General features: G+C 31.9%; 2 protein-coding genes and 1 pseudogene across 2 annotated transcripts; 2 read left to right on the plus strand and 1 right to left on the minus strand.

Moving 5' to 3' along the window:
* The window catches only part of LOC125843005 (histidine decarboxylase-like), a 3,389-nt pseudogene extending 1,832 nt beyond the window's left edge, over nt 1-1,557 (plus strand).
* A 708-nt stretch (nt 1,558-2,265) lies between these two features.
* On the plus strand, nt 2,266-15,813 carry LOC125843006 (histidine decarboxylase-like). The gene is made up of 3 exons (XM_049522261.1): nt 2,266-2,479; nt 15,193-15,427; nt 15,570-15,813. Exons 1-3 carry the CDS (start codon nt 2,266-2,268, stop codon nt 15,811-15,813), a joined length of 693 nt encoding a protein of 230 aa, XP_049378218.1.
* Nucleotides 15,814-15,877: 64 nt separating this feature from the next.
* On the minus strand, nt 15,878-18,158 carry LOC125843007 (receptor-like protein kinase HSL1). Its single transcript, XM_049522262.1, has 2 exons — nt 16,382-18,158; nt 15,878-16,295 (listed from the first exon to the last, which is right to left on the minus strand). Exons 1-2 carry the CDS (start codon nt 18,156-18,158, stop codon nt 15,961-15,963), a joined length of 2,112 nt encoding a protein of 703 aa, XP_049378219.1. The 3' UTR covers nt 15,878-15,960.
* Nucleotides 18,159-18,880: the final 722 nt, after the last annotated feature.

Below are 18,880 nucleotides of genomic sequence, written 5' to 3' on the forward strand. Positions count from 1 at the left end.
TAAATATGCCATCAAACTTTGAGAAAAAAACTAATCTATATTTGAAGTTTGACTCATCTATGTCATTTCTGTTTGAGAAAAAGGCTCATCCATATGCTATTATTTATTAACTGAAAAAAGTTATGGTTTTACAAAATCATTTTTTTACACATGGTCAATTCTGATTCGTCCACGTCATTAATTAAATATTTTTTAAAAGGAAAAGACTCAAATATGCCATTGAACTTTGAGAAAAGGTTCATCTATGCCATCTATTTAAAATTTGACTAATCTATGCCATTATAATTAACAAATAATGACATATATGAGCCTTTTTCTCAAATGAAAATGACATAAATGAGTCTGACTTTTAATGGATGACATAAATGAGTTTTTTTTCTTAAAATTGGATGGCATATTTGAGTTTTTTCCCATGTTTAAACGATGTAAGTGTTTCATCACTTTCACTAGGCATTTGAACAATATATATATTTATGCAGAAGAGAGCTACTTCCTAGTGGTATATTATATGCATCAAAAGATTCACATTACTCGATTTTCAAAGCAGCAAGATTGTATCGAATGGAGTTAGAAACTATTAAAAACTTTAGTTAATTGAGAGATTGATTATGAAGATTTGAGATCAAAATTACTTGTCAACAAGAACAAACCAGCTATCATCAATATCAATATTGGTAACAATATATATTCTTAGATCATATATTAGCTTCACTTTGGTAAAGTAGTATATTACTTTTAACTTCTAAGTACGTGTTTATAGGAACAACCTTCAAAGGAGCTATTGATGACCTCGATTTCGTCATACAAACACTTGAATATTGTGGATATTCCAACGATAGATATTACATCCATTGCGATGCAGCCTTGTGTGGGCTAATTCTCCCCTTTATCAGACATGTAAGCTTACTTTTGTTCAATTTTCCTTCAATGATTTTCGATCAAAGTTACAATGACATAGTTTTTTTCTATGGTTTTTGACAATAGGCAAAAAAAATTACCTTCAAGAAGCCAATTGGTAGTATTTCAATTTCAGGCCACAAATTCTTGGGATGTCCAATGCCTTGTGGCATTCAGATAACAAGGAAAAGTTATGTTAGCAGTCTCTCAAAAATTGAGTATATTAATTCTACAGATGCTACAATTTCTGGTAGTCGAAATGGCTTAACACCAATATTCTTATGGTACTGTTTAAGCACAAAAGGACATGCTAGATTGCAACAAGATTCCAAAATATGCATTGAAAATGCTCGATATTTGAAAGATCGACTTCTTGAAGCAGGAATTAGTGGTATGCTCAATGAGTTTAGTATTACTGTTGTTTTTGAACGACCTTATGACCATAAATTCATTCATCGTTGGAACTTGTGTTACTTAAGAGGCATGGCACATGTTGTGGTTATGCCAGGTATTACAAGAGAAATCATAGATAGTTTCTTCAAAGATCTAATGCAATAGAGGAATAAGTGGTACCAAGATGCAAAAGCTCTGCCTCCTTGCCTAGCAGATGATTTTGGCTCTCAAAATTGTATGTGCTCCGATAACAAGATGCATAACTAAATTCCTTGGAAGCCATGACTTGAAATGGTCATGATTATCAAGTATGTTTTTACGCAGGAGTGACTCAATAAAATTTATGATCTAAATCCTAGAGTTTTCGAATAAATTTACATGTATACTTTGTTTGCTGTGTTTTTACGCCGAAAGTGACTCAATAAAATTTGTAATGTAGAGTATTTTCATGTATATGTTGTTTGAAATTTTTTATTAACTTTTTACAATGTAAGGCATACTGTTCATATGTAACTGTAATGAAATTAAAATTACTACTGATGCAAACAAGTAGAAGACATGCTTTGCTAACAGAAAAAAATGAGAGTCATACAGACAGATTTAATATAAAAAATTGAGGAGAAATCATGTAGATTTTAATCTCGAAATAGGATTAGTCACAAGGAACCGTGAAGTTTTTTTATAATCTTCAAAGCCAGTACCTGACAAATGAGTAGATACTATTTGCATAAATCATCAAAGACTCTAATCATCTCTATTTACAATTATGTTTGTTTCTCTCAAATATTAGTCTTTGCAGCTTTGGAGAACATAGCAAACCTCCTTCATTGATGGCCTACCAGACGAGTGGATACTAAACCATCTGCTCATGTTGCTTCTAGCATTAAGAAAAGAAATACTGAAGTAGTTTTGAAAACTTCTAAAAAGAAAAGAATTGTAGTCGAAGAACCTGAGTCTAATTCAGAAACAGAAACAATGATGAAGATTGACAACTATCAGGATAGTAGTGCTGATGCTAGTGATAATATTAAGTCTAGTGAAGGGAAAAGTGATAGCGAGGAGAGCAGTAGAGACACTAGTCGAGATGAGGATAATCCCATATCCTTGTCCATTTGTGCAAGAGATATCTCTGGGAAGTTGTATGACCTAGCGACGTGGTTAGATGAGATCGTTTCCAGCAAAGATCTCTGTAAGATCAAGGATGGTCGTTTATCGTTACTTTAGAAAAATTATGGTTGAACAAAAGTTTTATAATGAATTTAAGGGGTATTTGCTTTAGACACTTGAGGCATATTTCAAATTATTTTAAGTTCAATGGACAGATGGTCCATTATATGTTGTTGCGAAGTATGAAAAATGATAAAAATTACATGAAATTTGATTTTGTGTGAATGATAAGCCTGCATGTTTTGGCATAAGAAAATTTGCATTGATTACGAAACTGAATTGCTCAGCATACCCCCGTGAATAAAAACTAACCAAAGTCGTTAGAAAAGGTGAGAATTTTCATTTCAAGATGACAAGGAACAAGAACATCACTGGTACAAAGTTGATGAGTTCAATCAAGGGTAACAAATTAAATAAGAAGCAGAAGTTGAAGTGCTCTTTAGTTTGGTTCGTCCACGCGATGCTGCTTGGCCATGATCGGCCTGAGATTGTGGATTCAAACCACATCAAGATGACAAATGATTTGGATTTCTTCAAAATTTATCCATGGGGAAAAGAGTCTTTTGATTTAACATTAACGTATCTGAAGAATCGTATTAATTTGAAGAAGTAGGGGGGAATATATGATGAAAAGAAGAATGCATCTTATGCTTTGTACGACTTTCTCTGGACATTTTTGGTACTTATTATCAACCACTTAATCGATTTATGATATAGTTTTATTTATTTGTGTAGTACATTATTGACTCTATTTATTTGTTTGTTGTTCTATGGATTTCAGGTTTGGATATATGAGGCTTTTCTACATCTTGAAAAGTATGCCCGAAAGTCCTTGGATACTCCACTGCTCTTTCCCCATTTACTCAGATGTCACACATCAAAGATTCATAATAGAGTTCAAGATGATCCATTTAAGTACAAATGAAGAAGTATGAATATATACATTTATATGTTATTATCTAACAATATTTTTAAATTAGTGAACATTGTGTAATATTTATATTCTTCTTTTTTAGATTGTACACCCATACCTTACCCCCCCTCCCCCCTTGCCCTACTGTCCGTGAGATGGAACAGAATTACATGACAACATTTAAGTCATATATGGATGAAGTGAAGGACATGACCATCGATTCCTTGAAGGCCCAATTGAAAGGTATGGCCGTCCTCACTTCAGCAGTAGAGAACGACGAGGATGAATTATTGGGTGATCACAATGCTAACCAATCTTGTGAGAATTCTATTTTTTGAGTGGATAGAAAAATATACCGAGTAATTAGAAAGATAATAATATGTGTGAGTGCGTTGCATCCCTTAAGCAATCAATAGTGGAAGTTATTGCTTTTGTATGAGATGAGAAATTGAGGAGAACCACAAAAAGATCAAGAAAAAAATGTAGACTAATTTATATATTATTTTTTAAAAATAATTTATTTATATGAAGGCTTAGTCATTCATTTTGCAGCAGTCGATGAAGACTTGGCAACAATTGATGAAGATGAAAACCTTGCATTAACAATAGTCAATGAGGATCAATGAGGATCTTGTTGCTGAAAAGAGAAATGGGTGAAGTGGTAGAAAAGAAGAAGGAATAAGAAAAAAAAAATGAGAACACAACAGAAGAGGAAGAGAAGAAAGTTGAAGAAGAAAATGTAGAGGAACAAATAACAACTAGAGAAAAAGAGAAAGAACAAGAGGAGGAGAAGATGAAAGAAAAATAAAAGGAGAACCTGGAAGAGAATGTCACACCCCTATTTTTCCCAAACGAGGTGTTTGAAAAATAGAGTTTCTCCAATTAAAGTGACATTTTGAAAAGGGATTATTTTATTTTAGAGTCTCCACTTGGAATTGAGTTTTGGTGTTCCAAGTCACCTAATTTTTACCCCTAATCAAAAGGAAGTTGACTCTAAATTTTAATGGTCTGCGAACCAAAAATTTGGATAAGGAATTCTGTTGACCGAGGGGAAGGTATTAGGCACCCCTCGAGTCCCGTGGTTCTAGCATGGTCGCTTTTATTGACTTATACTTATCTTGACACGTTTTTGGATAATTTGTGTCTGTACGCCATGGTTTGTTTATTTTTTTAATTGTTGAATTTTTATTAGTCTTAAATCGGATACATAACTGCATTCTCAATCTTGACATTTGGAGACATAACTATCTTCTTTGCATCACACCTAATAATCTATTTTTTTTATAAGTCTCTTCTTTAGATTAAAAAAATTTAATTATATTATTGGACAAGGTGCATCACTGCATCCTTGATTTTTTTTATGTCTCCAAAAAGATGCGCAACCGCATTCTTAATCGAAACAAATATTTTTTAATATATTTCTAAAACTCATCTAGTCATTAAAAAAAAACAAATATTTTTCCTTTATACATAAAACTAAATAAAGTAAAATGAATCTAAATGCCTAGGATACAATATAAAATTTTGGATTATTTTGTATTTATTTTATTTTTTTAATTATTTTTTTAATCTTAAATTTAATATTAAAATTAGACATACACATATTATATATTTTATTTTTATATTAAAGTTAATGAAAAAAAAAAATTAGGCATACACATTCTGATCAAACAAAACAACAACGAATTGTAAAAAATAAAACTCATTTTTTTTATAAAATAAAACAACAATAATTTATTTATTTATTTTTTTTAGCCTAACTATACCTACTTTATCATTATTATCTAAATGAAGACAAGAACAATGTTACGACCATTCATTTTTAAGAGATCACAACTAACAAATAAAAAAAAAATCATCGATTAAAGCTACCTTATTCATGAAATAGAGATATAACAACTAACAAATTAATCATTCCAATCAAATTCATGAATGAAACAAAATATAAAAAGAACTTGTCATAAAATTACATCAAATTCCATAAATAAATAAATAGAAAGGTAAGGTAAAGTGGATACCGCAAAATCTTAACCGAAACTCAATTAGAATACCCACAAATTTTATAGTTGTGTGTGGTGGTATATGTATGGTATTTATATGAAAATAACAATGAGAAAGGAAAGGAATGTGAATGTGTTGGTGAATTTTTAAGAGGCTAATGAAATAAAAATGGAAAGTTTTTCTTTTTGTTTTCTTGAGTGTAGTACGTTTTTCCTCTTTTTTCCTTTTTTTGTTTTGATCCTTCTCTGTCTCTGTATGTTGTTTGCTGATTATTATTTTTTATTTTTCTTCTCTCTCTTCTTAAATTTTTATAATTAAGTAATTTTTCTTCTTGTTTTTCATGTTTTCTTTTTATAATATTTGTTTGACTTTCTATTAAAAGTTTCTGTTACTCTTTTCCTTAAATAAAATTAATTTTAAAAAAAAAATCATACGTTTTATTTCCTTTTTTTTTTGTTTATATTTTTCTTTTGACATTCTTTACATTTTGTTTTAATTTCTTTTTTATTTTAATTCAATTCGTTTCTTCTCCTTATCCTAACAAGTTTATTATTATTATTTTTTGTTAGAACCCTAAATATCAAGACAACACACATAATTTTTTGTTAGAACCCTAAATATCAAGACAACACACATATTATAGCATAAAACATGACTTAATACTTTTCTAAATACGATCAAACAAAGAATTCATTCAAATTAGTAAGACACAAACATAAGAACTCTGATAATTAATTAAGGAAAAGAGCGAGGAATGGACTCTTAAGCATGTAAGAAATACTCACATGTCATATAGCATGTTCGAATATATTTCAGTACACAACATTAATAATATTAACAGGTTAAACACATACGAAATTTGAACAACTTCAATATATTGAAATTAATTCTTGCACAATAATGACATAAAATTATGCAAAAAATAAAATACAAATAAATGTTACATCTTGTGAAAATTAGTTAACGAGAAGAAAGGACAAATAATCAGGAGCCACGAACTTGAAACCGCGAAAACAGATTTCTAGATCTTCAATCACAATGTGAGAAAGTACAATGTATGTATTGCTTTTTTAATTAATGCCTATATCTCTATGTATGCCCTTTTTTTTTTTGTCTTTTTTTGTAGTATGTGGGTGTAAGTATATAGGTGTTAGGATAGGTGTAGGTGTGGGGTAGTGGGTTGTATTGTGTGGGGTGTGGAATGTGGAGGAAAACGTGAGGGAGTGGGAGTGTGGGGAAGTTGAGAGAAAGTGGGAGTATAACTTGATGATGGTTTTATTTTCTTTTCTTATTTATTTTTTAATTTTTGGAAGATAAGTCAAAAGCTTTTTTTATTTTTTATTTTTTTTAAATTTGTCCTCCTTTTCCCTTTTTGGTTTTGTACGTGTAGTATGTTTTGGATAGGAGTAGGAGTGGGGTAGGTTTGTTAGATTATTTAGGTTATTTTTTATTTTAATTTTAGTTTTACTCTACTTTTAAAAGAATAATAACTAACTACAAATTATAATAACATATAAACTAATTATTTAAAATTAATAAAAATCTAAGAAAAAGTCAACTAGCTATATATATATATATATATATATATATATATATAAACAATTAAATAATACTAGCTTATTTATAAAAACTTAATTTCAAATATAGATTTTTTGTAATCTTCCATTTCTTTTTAAACAATTGACAATAAAACTTACCTTAAAAAGTGGTTCTATTTTGTTATTTTCAAATCTTTTAAAATAAACTTAATAAAAATAATAGAAAAGTCAAAATGTTTAATTTATATTTATAAAAATATTTCAGCTCTAAAAATGGTGTAAAATTTTAAGTTTGGTCAAAAATTATGTGTCTACAGAGAACACAGAAAAAGGAAAGAAAATGAAAGAACAACAGAAGAGGAAGAGAAAAAAGAAGAAGAAAATGAAGAGGAAAAGTAGGAAGAGAACAAAGAAGGTGATTCTTAATTGTGCATAGATGTTATTAGCCACTTCTTTAGTGTGAGAAGATATTTGGAGATGAATTAAAGTCATAAGAATCCTTTAGCATAGTCGATTGAGTTTCGAATCAAGATTTTACTTGAGGCAACTTCAAACGATCACACCTCTTAGTATATGAGGATTTAGGTGACTCGTTGTCTATCCAATTAAAGATTTATGAGTCTTCTTTTCAACGCCACCGACCATTTGTCCATCTAAGTTGTGTAAAAGTTATGATAATTTTACTAATATAACGTAGTGCAATTCATTTTACTAATATAACGTAGTGCAATGAATTGTAACAAAACATTGTTACATTTTGCAAGGTATGAGTCGCGTTTTGGCCGATAAGAAATCACTAAAAAGGGTCATTTATGTCCTTCTACCCCTAGAAAATCCCAAATGGATTACTTAACTCCTAAAAGACCCTAATCAGTTGGATTTCCATCTCTGAATTCCCTCTTCCCTTCTCTCAAACTTCAAGGCAAAAATTCTGAGGAAAATCAAAGCATAAGACTTCCTAACAAGGTTCTTCATCAAGATAAGTCTATCTCCAAGGATTTCAAGCTTTCCAACTCAAATACACCCTTTTTGTGTCACATGACATAACAAGTGATTGCACTTTCTTTTTAGTGTGTGAAAGGTTAGAAAAACGCTACATCAGACTTTTTTCTTTTAAATAAAAAATTCCCCTCAAATTTTAGTTTTCAACGGCGAGTTTTTGGCTAAAATCATCCTAAGCTATGGCCTAGTCTTAGGATACATCCTTATATTATTATACTGAACAAAAACCATCCTTCATCTATCTAAAAAGTTGCAATATTCATTCTTCTGTTTATTTTTGTCAAAAAACTAACTAGCTACCGGCTACCGCAAAGCATGTGGCTTTCCCCCAAAATCTCCTAATTCTGATCATCTTCTACACTATATTTTGAGCTACAGTGCCCCCTCTCAAACTGCACTAAGAGCCAATAACCTGCTTCTCCATTGTTTCAAATTTGGTAATGTTGGCGCACGACTGCACAACCAAATTTGTCTTTCACTGACACACATTTGAATAGTTTATAACACTTGTTTTGGTGAAGATATGAATGATAAAATTGTTATTTCTCCCTATCTCAATTTATATGACATAGTTCAAATTCAAGAGTTAAAGTAGATATTTCTTTATCCTAATTTGTTCCTATGTTTTTTTTTAAATATTTTAAATTATTAGTTCTTGTACCATACTTTTTATTAATTTCTAAATATGTAAATTACTCTTAAAAAATATTAAAGATGGTATATTCAAATGCATGATTAAAATAATGAAGTTTAACGTCTCGAAATTTAAACTAAAATTGAGACGAAAAGAGTATTATATGTCATAGGAGTAGATAACTCCCAAAATCGATGAGGAAAAAATATAGGGATAAGGGTCTGAAAAATATTCCAACTTTGGTCGAATTTGTTGTTGCGATACTAAACTTTCATGAGGACCTATTACCTCCCTAGACTATTTAATACCATATTTTTAAATAGATTAGGGAGATAATAGGTCCTTGTGAAAGTTTAGTATCGTAACAGCAAATCCGACCAAAATTGAGGTATTTTTCAGATCCTTGTCCCAAAAATGTATCTCAAAGGTTGAAACCAATGAAGATTATTAAAAAGGACAAAATAGGCAGATTTAGTTTGGGGGAGTGGGAGAATCACCATGCTTAGAACATGTTTAAGTTGTAACCGTTAGTGTGTTGAAGAAAAACTAACAGAAGGATGAGTATGCAATTTTTGGGGAAAATAAGGGATGTGTTTTGTTCATTATTGCAGTAGAAGGATGTACTTTAAGTTTGTGCAATAGTTTAAGAACGATTTCAGCCAGAACTCTTCAACTGCTACAAAACTCTTCTTCTTCCTATTTAGCTTCTTCTCCATTAAAACTGACCTAAAAAAAATTCCACTCTCTTTTAGTTGTTTGATTTCATAGGCAAAGTATTCTCTCCTCTTATTGTATTCATAACTATTTTTTGTCGATGTGGATCTCACAGCAACGTTAAGATACTAACCTTGTAGACGATGCTAAACAAGATGAGTAAAATATGATAGCAAACAAAACCCTAGGAAATTTCAAATTGAAATTTAAGATACTAACCTTGTAGACGATGCTAAACAAGATACGCAAAATATGGCAGCAAACAAAACCCATCAGTAAGAAAAACGCAAATAAAATCCTAACAAAATAAAGAAAAGAATATCATTACCACTTTGAAATTAAAGGGTTATGTTGTGAGATTGGAGAAAAAAATTGGCCGGAAAGAGAGGGGTGACCCTGAACTATAACCAAACCCCTCTAATTTTTATTTCTTTATGTTAATTTTTTAAAATTAAATTAAAGAAATAACAAATTTCCTCTATTTTTATTTTTAAAATTTTATATATATGTCACATTAGTAAAAGAAAATCCACGTGTAGCACGTGAATGACACATTTTTGTATGTGGAATGAGAGGAGTGTATTTAAGCTTAGTTCTTGATAGGGGTGTTTTTAAGTCTATTGATAGTTCGAGGACGAAACTAATATTTCACGCCAAGTTTGAAACTGTTTTTAATGCTTCTGTTAGAATATAGGTGTCCACTAGGAGTCAATGGACAAGGTCCCTTGACATGGTAAGAACAGTAATGCAGGCACAAGCAGTAAATAAGCAATGTAAGTAAAGCAACACAAGCACTTTACGTGGAAACCCCCTTGCTCCAAGGGCAGTGAAAACCACGACCTATCCTCACAGGCTTTTCAAACCAAACTCCATTTCTTTCAAATAGAGCAACGATTCAGATTACAACAGCTTGCAACCTAGGAATTTACCTCAAAATCCCTTCCCCCTAAATGTAGTAACCCCACCACAAATAGAGCAACTAAGCAATATCACTATTGCCCACTAAACTACCCAACTCAAGTAACTTAGAATTCACTAAGCAACACAAACGGTTGCCCACTAACCCACCTAACACTAGATGACTTAGGATTTGACTAAGCAGCAAGCAATGTTGCGCACTAAATCAGTTGACCTCAACTAATTTAGACTTTATAACTTGAACAAACAAATGACCTAATTCCTTTATAGCCCAGGATTAGATTTACAACATAAGCACGGAAGTAAGAGTTTTGAATCAAGATTTTACTTGAGTCAGCTTCAAACGATCACACCTCTTAGTATATGAGGATTTAGGTGACTCGTAGCCTATCCAATTAAAGATTTATGAGTCTTCTTTTCAACGCCACCGACCATTTGTCCATCTAAGTTGTGTAAAAGTTATGATCATTTTACTAGTATAACGCAGTGCAATGAATTGTAACAAAACATTGTTGCGTTTTGCAAGGTATGAGTCGCGTTTTGGCCGATGAGAAATCACTAAAAAGGGTCATTTATGTCCTTATACCCCTAGAAAATCCCAAATGGATTACTTAACTCCTAAAAGACCCTAATCAGTTGGATTTCCATCTCTGAATTCCCTCTTCCCTTCTCTCAAACTTCAAGGCAAAAATTCTGAGGAAAATCAAAGCATAAGACTTCCTAACAAGGTTCTTCATCAAGATAAGTCTATCTCCAAGGATTTCAAGCTTTCCAACTCAAATACACCCTTTTTGTGTCACATGACATAACAAGTAATTGCACTTTCTTTTTAGTGTGTGAAAGGTTAGAAATAAACGCTACATCAGACTTTTTTCTTTTAAAAAAAAATTCCCTTCAAATTTTAGTTTTCAACGGCGAGTTTTTGGCTAAAATCATCCTAAGCTATGGCCTAGTCTTAGGATACATCCTTATATTATTATACTGAACAAAAACCATCCTTCATCTATCTAAAAAGTTGCAATATTCATCCTTATGTTTATTTTTGTCAAAAAACTAACTAGCTACCGGCTACCGCAAAGCATGTGGCTTTCCCCAAAATCTCCAAATTCCGATCATCCTCTACACTATATTTTGAGCTACAGTGCCCCCTCTCAAACTGCACTAAGCGCCAATAACCTGTTTCTCCATTGTTCCAAATTTGGTAATGTTGGCGCACGACTGCACAACCAAATTTGTCTTTCACTGACACACATTTGAATAGTTTATAACTCTTGTTTTGGTGAAGATATGAATGATAAAATTGTTATTTCTTCATATCTCAATGACATAGTTCAAATTCAAGAGTTAAAGTAGAAATTTCTTTATCCTAATTTATTCCTATGTTTTTTTAAAATATTTTAAATTATTAGTCCTTGTAGACGATGCTAAACAAGATAAAGCAAAATATGGCAGCAAACAAAACCCTAGGAAATTTCAAATCAGTAAGAAAAATGTGAATAAAATCCTAACAAAATAAAGAAACGAATATCATTACCACTTTGAAATTAATTAAAGGGTTATGTTGTGAGATTGGAGAAAAAAATTGGCCGGAAAGAGAAGGGAGACCCTGAACTAGGGGTGTTCACGGGTTGGTTTGGATCGGTTATTGGTCAAAACCAAAACCAAACCAACTTAATCGGTTTTAAAATTATCAAAACTAAACCAAACCAAATATAATATACATTTATCGGTTTGGTTGTTTTCGGTTTTGGTTTGATTTGGTTCGGTTATTCTGTTATTAACCATACATAAAAATAAAAGAAACAATTCAATCAAAACGTGAAAAAAGTGACAACAATCCATTCAAACGAAAATATAGTTTGAATGACTGACATTACAGAACTTTGGATCATTGAATTTATTGAATAAAACTTCAAAATTCACTATTTTGGCATAGAAGTTAGAGGCAATGACATTTCCAGTCCCACAATGAATTTCTATAGACACTCATATACATGAAACCAATAAGAAAAATGTTCTCACCTTGGACATTTTTTCTTTCATAAGTAAATTATAAATAAATTTTGATGAAACATATATAAAATCTTTAATATTGTTTATGAATATAATATATTATGTATGTATAATAATAAAATTTATGTATATAACTTGTTGGTTCGGTTCGGTTATTTCTTCGATTTTTTTCGAACAAAACCATAACCAAACCAAATACTATCGGTTCTTAACAATCTAAAATCAAATCAAACCAAAACCCAAATTAAATCGGTTCATTTAATGGGTTTGGTTTGATTTTTCGATTTGGATCAGTTTTTATCCAAACCATGAACACCCCTACCCTGAACTATAACCAAACCCCTCTAATTTTTATTTTTTTATGTTAATTTTTTAAATTAAATTAAAGAAATAACAAATTTGCTCTATTTTTATTTTTTAAATTTTATATATATGTCACATTAGTAAAAGAAAATCCACGTGTAGCACGTGAATGACACATTTTTGTGTGTGGAATGAGAGGAGTGTATTTAAGCTTAGTTCTTGATAGGGGTGTTTTTAAGTCTATTGATAGTTCGAGGACGAAATTAATATTTCAAGCCAAGTTTGAAACTGTTTTAAACTCTTCTGTTAGAATATAAGCGTCCACTAGGTGTCAATGGACTAGGTTCTTTGACACGGTAAGAACAGTAATGTAGGCACAAGCAGTAAATAAGCAATATACGTAAAGCAACACAAACACTTTACGTGGAAACCCCCTTGCTCCAAGGGCAGTGAAAACCACGACCTATCCTCACAGGCTTTTCAAACCAAACTTCATTTCTTCCAAATAGATCAACGATTCAGATTACAACAGCTTGCAACCTAGGAATTTACCTCTAAATCCCTTCCCCTTAAATGTAGTAACCCCACCACAAATAGAGCAACTAAGCAATATCACTATTGCCCACTAAGCTACTCAACTCAAGTAACTTAAAATTCACTAAGCAACACACACGGTTGCCCACTAACCCACCTAACACTAGATGACTTAGGATTTGACTAAGCAGCAAGCAATGTTGCGCACTAAATCAGTTGACCTCAACTAATTTAGACTTTATAACTTGAACAAACAAATGACCTAATTCCTTTATAGCTCAGGATTAGATTTACAACATAAGCACGGAAGTAAAACCTAAGACAACTAAGACGCAAGTTGCTCTATCTGGTCCCTGTTGCTCTTCAGGTATACTTCTTGAAAGGAGTGGTTTTTGCTTTTGGTCCTTGAGAGATTTTCAGAGATGTAAAAACTGAGGTTGTGTCTATTGAAGGATGTCCTTATTGAGAATAGACACAACCTCCAAGGCCTTGCCATTGACCGAGGTTTCTTCCACACTCGGAGATCGTGCACCAACCTCACCAAACTTGTGTACTTTTTCCAGCTGTCAATTGTACGAATAATGATGCAAAGGATCAAGTCCCCTTACAAGGTTTCTCTGTTTGTCGAATCATCAAAACTGCAAATACCAGCTTCTCTCTTATTTTTTTGAACCCATAAGTTTAAAATTTTAAATTCATAGCTATTAATACGTATACTACTTTGACTTAAAATAAGTGTTAAATCTTTTATTTATTTATTTTATTCAAATCTTACAAATTGCTTAACTATTTTTTGGACAAAAAACGAACCCACTACAGAAACACTCAATCGGATGCAACAACTTTGGCAAGTGACAAGTGTCCATTTCAACTCCTCGTACAAGATGATATTGCAAATTTAAATTTGGAATCTCAAGAGAAATTTTGAACTTTTAAATTACTGAGTCAAATTCTTATTTTGTGTTCAGGGGACTAAAGAATTTATATATATACATAAATATATAAAAATTACCTTATATATATATAATATAATTTTTTATTGAATGAATTCGAATAAATACCCTCTAGATTCACTAGATCCGCCCCTGCTCTTCTCTCCTAATGATGAAAAAAGTGGAGATATTTTCTTTAACGGTCCTAATATGATGGTGATGAAATTCAAGATTTACCAAACAAAAGTTAAGAAGGCAAACATTATTGTTATAAATTGGAGGGAGCCAAAAGATAGTAGCAAGCACAAAAATTTCATCTCCATTTTGATTCCCACAAGTTCTTATACACACCCCTTTAGCTCTAAGAATGGGAATTCGAAAGGTATGTATATGCTTAATTTTTCAAGATTTTTTTTTAGAAGTATATAACTACATGTCTGTCTCAAGTTCAAAGACCAATTCATTATTTATTAACCATAATTAATTGATTGATCATTTTATTAAATCATAAAACATATGTTTGAATCTTTGACTGAATCTTTTTTCCTTCTTTTTGGTTATGAAATAGGAGTTTGATTTAATGGCAGTCTCAACAAAAGGTGATATCGACACACCATCGCTATCAAGGAAGAATTTATGTCTTAGTGTGGTGGAACCTAATATTGAAAATGAAACATCTTCACAAAAACTGGACATAATTTTGGCTCAATATTTGGAGACAAGTATCATATTGGTAAGCATATGTTAAGTCTTTTCATACAAATATATTTAGTTTTAACTCAACAAAATTAAACAAACATTAGTGAGGTAAAGTCTCTAATAGGTTTAAAAGCCACTCAATTAAGGATTTTTATCTTGAAAAATCACTCAATGTTGTGTTACAACTCAAAGTCATTCAACTATAGATTTTTTACTTAGAAAGTTACTCAGCTTTGTTATATATCTCAAAAGTCACTCAATTATTGATATTTCACTTAAAAAATCACCCAATCAATTTAAACAATTTTTTAATTAAATTTTGTTGAAATAAATTTTATTTTAAGCTAAATTTTTAAAAAAACAAAAAGATACTCATTTAAACTATTTTATTGATTACATAACTCAATTCCACTCCTTTGTTTATCAAAGTATTTATGAGTTGAAAGGCATACATTGGTTATCCCTAACTAATTTTATAACTTATAAACACTTTTGATTCAATCAAATACTTATAATTTTGTTCTTAATTTACAGGTTATCCAATTAACATGTGTTACGAACATCAAGCTATTTTAGCACCACTTTTGCAATTTTCCTTGAACAACTGTGGAGATCCCTTCACTCAAAGCCCTACAGATTTCCATTCAAAAGATTTTGAAGTAGCTGTTTTAGATTGGTTTGCTCAACTCTGGGAAATAGAGAAAGATGAATATTGGGGATGCATTACTAGTGGTGGTACTGAGGGAAATCTCCATGGCCTTTTGGTTGGGTAGGTTTCATTTCCAGAGGCGGATCTAGTTTTTGGGCTTTGAGTTTATTTAAGCATAACATTAATATAGTCGGAGATGTCTAAATGATGTATGTGCTTTTATCACTTTCACTATGCATTTGAACAATATATATTTGTGCAGAAGAGAGCTACATCCTAGTGGGATATTATATGCATCAAAAGATTCACATTACTCGATTTTCAAAGCAGCAAGATTGTATCGAATGGAGCTAGAAACGATTAACACTTTAGTTAATGGGGAAATTGATTATGAAGATTTGCGATCAAAGTTACTTGTCAACAAGAACAAACAAGCCATCATCAATATCAATATTGGTAAAAATACATATATTCTTAGATCTTATAACATCACTTTGGTAAATTAGTCATACATATAGACAGATTTAATCTCGAAATAGGATTAGTCACAAGGAACCGTAAAGTTTTTTTATAATCTTCAAAGCCAGTACCTGACAAATGAGTAGATACTATTTGCATAAATCATCAAAGACTCTAATCATCTCTATTTACAATTATGTTTGTTTCTCACAAATATTAGAGTCTCTGCAGCTTTGGAGAACATAACAAACCTCCTTCATTGATGGCCTACCAGATGGTGATGCTCCTGTACACATCACTCCTAGTTTAAAAACACTTCTCATTTGTTCCAAAGTACTTGTTTCCATCACTTCTTTATCCAGGGCATCGAGAATGGAATTCCCTTCTCTGTAACGCTGTAGCGCCCATTGTGCTAGATTCATTTGCTCATCCCTGAGAATGGGTTCTCTCCCTGTTGTCAATTCTAATAACACCACTCCATAGCTATAGATATCAATCTTTACGTTCACTTTGAATGTCGAGCCATACTCTGTCAGGACCGAATATTAAAATTTGATATATTATAATTGGATTTTAAAAGATTGAATATTCATACATGTTTGAACTGTAATGTACCTGGTGCAATGTAACCAAATGTTCCAGCAATAGCAGAAGCTGTCTCAGGATCGTCATCTCGCCTGGATAGTATTTTTGCTAGTCCAAAATCTGCTATTTTTGCATTGAATTCTGAGTCCAGAAGGATATTGCTGGACTTAATGTCTCTATGAATGATGGCTCGAGTGCAATGATGGTGCATATAGCATAGTCCTTGAGCTGCACCAATGGCTATATTTAGTCTCTTTCGCCAATCCAGGGCCAGGGTACTACTTTGACCTGGTGATGCTTCTCTTTTCCTTCCGTGAAGCCATTTGTCGAGGCTTTGTTTCTCAAAGTATTCATAGACTAGAAGCTTTCTGTCTAAACTTGAGATGCAACACATGATCTTGACAATGTTGTTGTGTCGAATGCTACCAAGTGTTCTAACTTCTGCCAGGAACTCCTTTTGGTGTCTTCTACCTGATTTTTCTCCATGCCCTATGCTTTTAACAGCATAAGTATTGCCTGTTTGATTAATCACAACTCGATAGACCTTCCCTGATCCTCCATTTCCTATTATGTTTTCGTCTTTCAAGCTAGACAAAATGTCTTCTGTAGTCACCTTCAACTTCTGAAATGAAATGAACTTCATGTCATCTTTGACATTCTGCTTCTTTGTTTTCCAACAATGCTTTCTGACCATGTAAAATATCCATGTTAACTGTATAGCTACCCCAACTCCTACAACAGAAATAATGATAATCAAGTGTTTTGGTCTCGAAGATTTTCGAACCTCATCAGAGGAGGAGCAGCTTGGTAGGCTGGGGATGGATAAGTTGTTGAATGTAGAACAAAGATTGGACTCATCAAAGCAATTCTCTTCGTATGTTAACTTCACAAATTCAGCAGAAATTCTTCCTGAGAATTTGTTGGAACAAAGCCTTAAAGTATTTCTAGGCCTAAGATGTTCTATACTTTGCGAAATATCTCCTGATAACTGATTATACGACAAATCCAGAGCATGTAGTCCAGGTAAATACCGAAATCCCTTTGGTATAGAACCAGTCAATTGGTTATGTGAAAGATCCATATCGTATAAACTAAACAAGTCCATTTCATCAGGTATCACACCGGACAAGTAGTTGGAACTTAGCGACAGGTGACGCAAATGATGCAACTGAAACAACTGATTTGTAATTGAACCACTTAAAGAATTATGTGACATGTCCAATTTCACAATATTTTTCAAGTTACCAATATCTTCTGGTATCGAACCGTTCATGTAGTTCTCAGAGAAATTAAGATTTTTCAGTTGCGATACTTGTATTTGTTTTGGCATCTCACCAGACAACATATTACCATTAAGATATAAATTGAGTAATTGTTTCATCTCAAACAACTCACCTGGAATCCGATCGCTCAAAGAATTATTGGACAAGTCCAAATGTTGTAACATTGAGCAATCTTTCAGGCTTACTGGTATGATTCCTGAAATGTTGTTGTTGGAGAGATCAATGAAGGTAAGGTTCTTGAGCTCACATATTGTCGATGAAATTGTTCCGGTAATGTTTTTTCCTCCAAGATGTAGTTCTGTCACTACCCTGTCATCGATGCACGAAACTCCTGACCAAGTGCATTCTGAAGAATTCAAATCCCATGACTGAAGGAACTCCGAATCGCTCCAGTGTAGTTTCAATTTTAACAACACGGGCTGTTCCAATTGTAAACTTTCTTGCAATGACGGACTAATTAGGACGAAAAAAATGAGGAAGAACATTTGTATTTTACAGAAAAAATGCAAATTGATACTTCCCATTGTTTTTCTTTTCATATGGCAGTGAAGTCACTATGAATACAATAAAGAGCTCATACTAGAAGTCAACGTAGTTATTTCTGTTTGAAGTAACTTCAACTTTGCGTTATTTAGGGTGGAATCTGCACTGTACTTTCCTAATAAATTAATATGAAGCAACACTCATTGACTAGTTGTCTCCTTCTGATCAACTCCAGCTGCCAATTAGCATTCAGTATGAGTTGTAAATCATTGGTTTATCGTACTTTATTGCTTTAATAAATATTATGATTGAATAGACATCAATAATTTGAAGAAAAAATTTATAAGAAAGTAAAATATGCAATAGAACTATTATAAAAGATAAAATATATTGTTTTGTTTAACCTTTTTCATTGTGTATGATATGATGACATGTATATTTTATTGTTTTCTAAGTTAACTGGATTGATATTCCAAATGTATTCTTTACATGAGTTAGGCATATATAAATTTTATACAGTCATCGAGGACAACAAAATAGGACTTTTCGTTGTTACCTAACAATGATACTTAACGATACAATATAATAAAATTTAAAGAAAAGTCAAAACAAACATTGAATCTAAACTAACAACACAATGCATTAGGCATAATACATAAATATCTCCTCTAACTTGGTTTCAACTGACATCTATGCCCTTCAACTAACATTTATGCCCTTCAACTTTGAATGTGCACAAGTAGACACTTAAACTTGTATAAAA

Source organism: Solanum stenotomum, chromosome 10 (genome assembly GCF_019186545.1).
Source record: "Solanum stenotomum isolate F172 chromosome 10, ASM1918654v1, whole genome shotgun sequence".
In the NCBI taxonomy this organism is placed as follows: domain Eukaryota; kingdom Viridiplantae; phylum Streptophyta; class Magnoliopsida; order Solanales; family Solanaceae; genus Solanum; species Solanum stenotomum.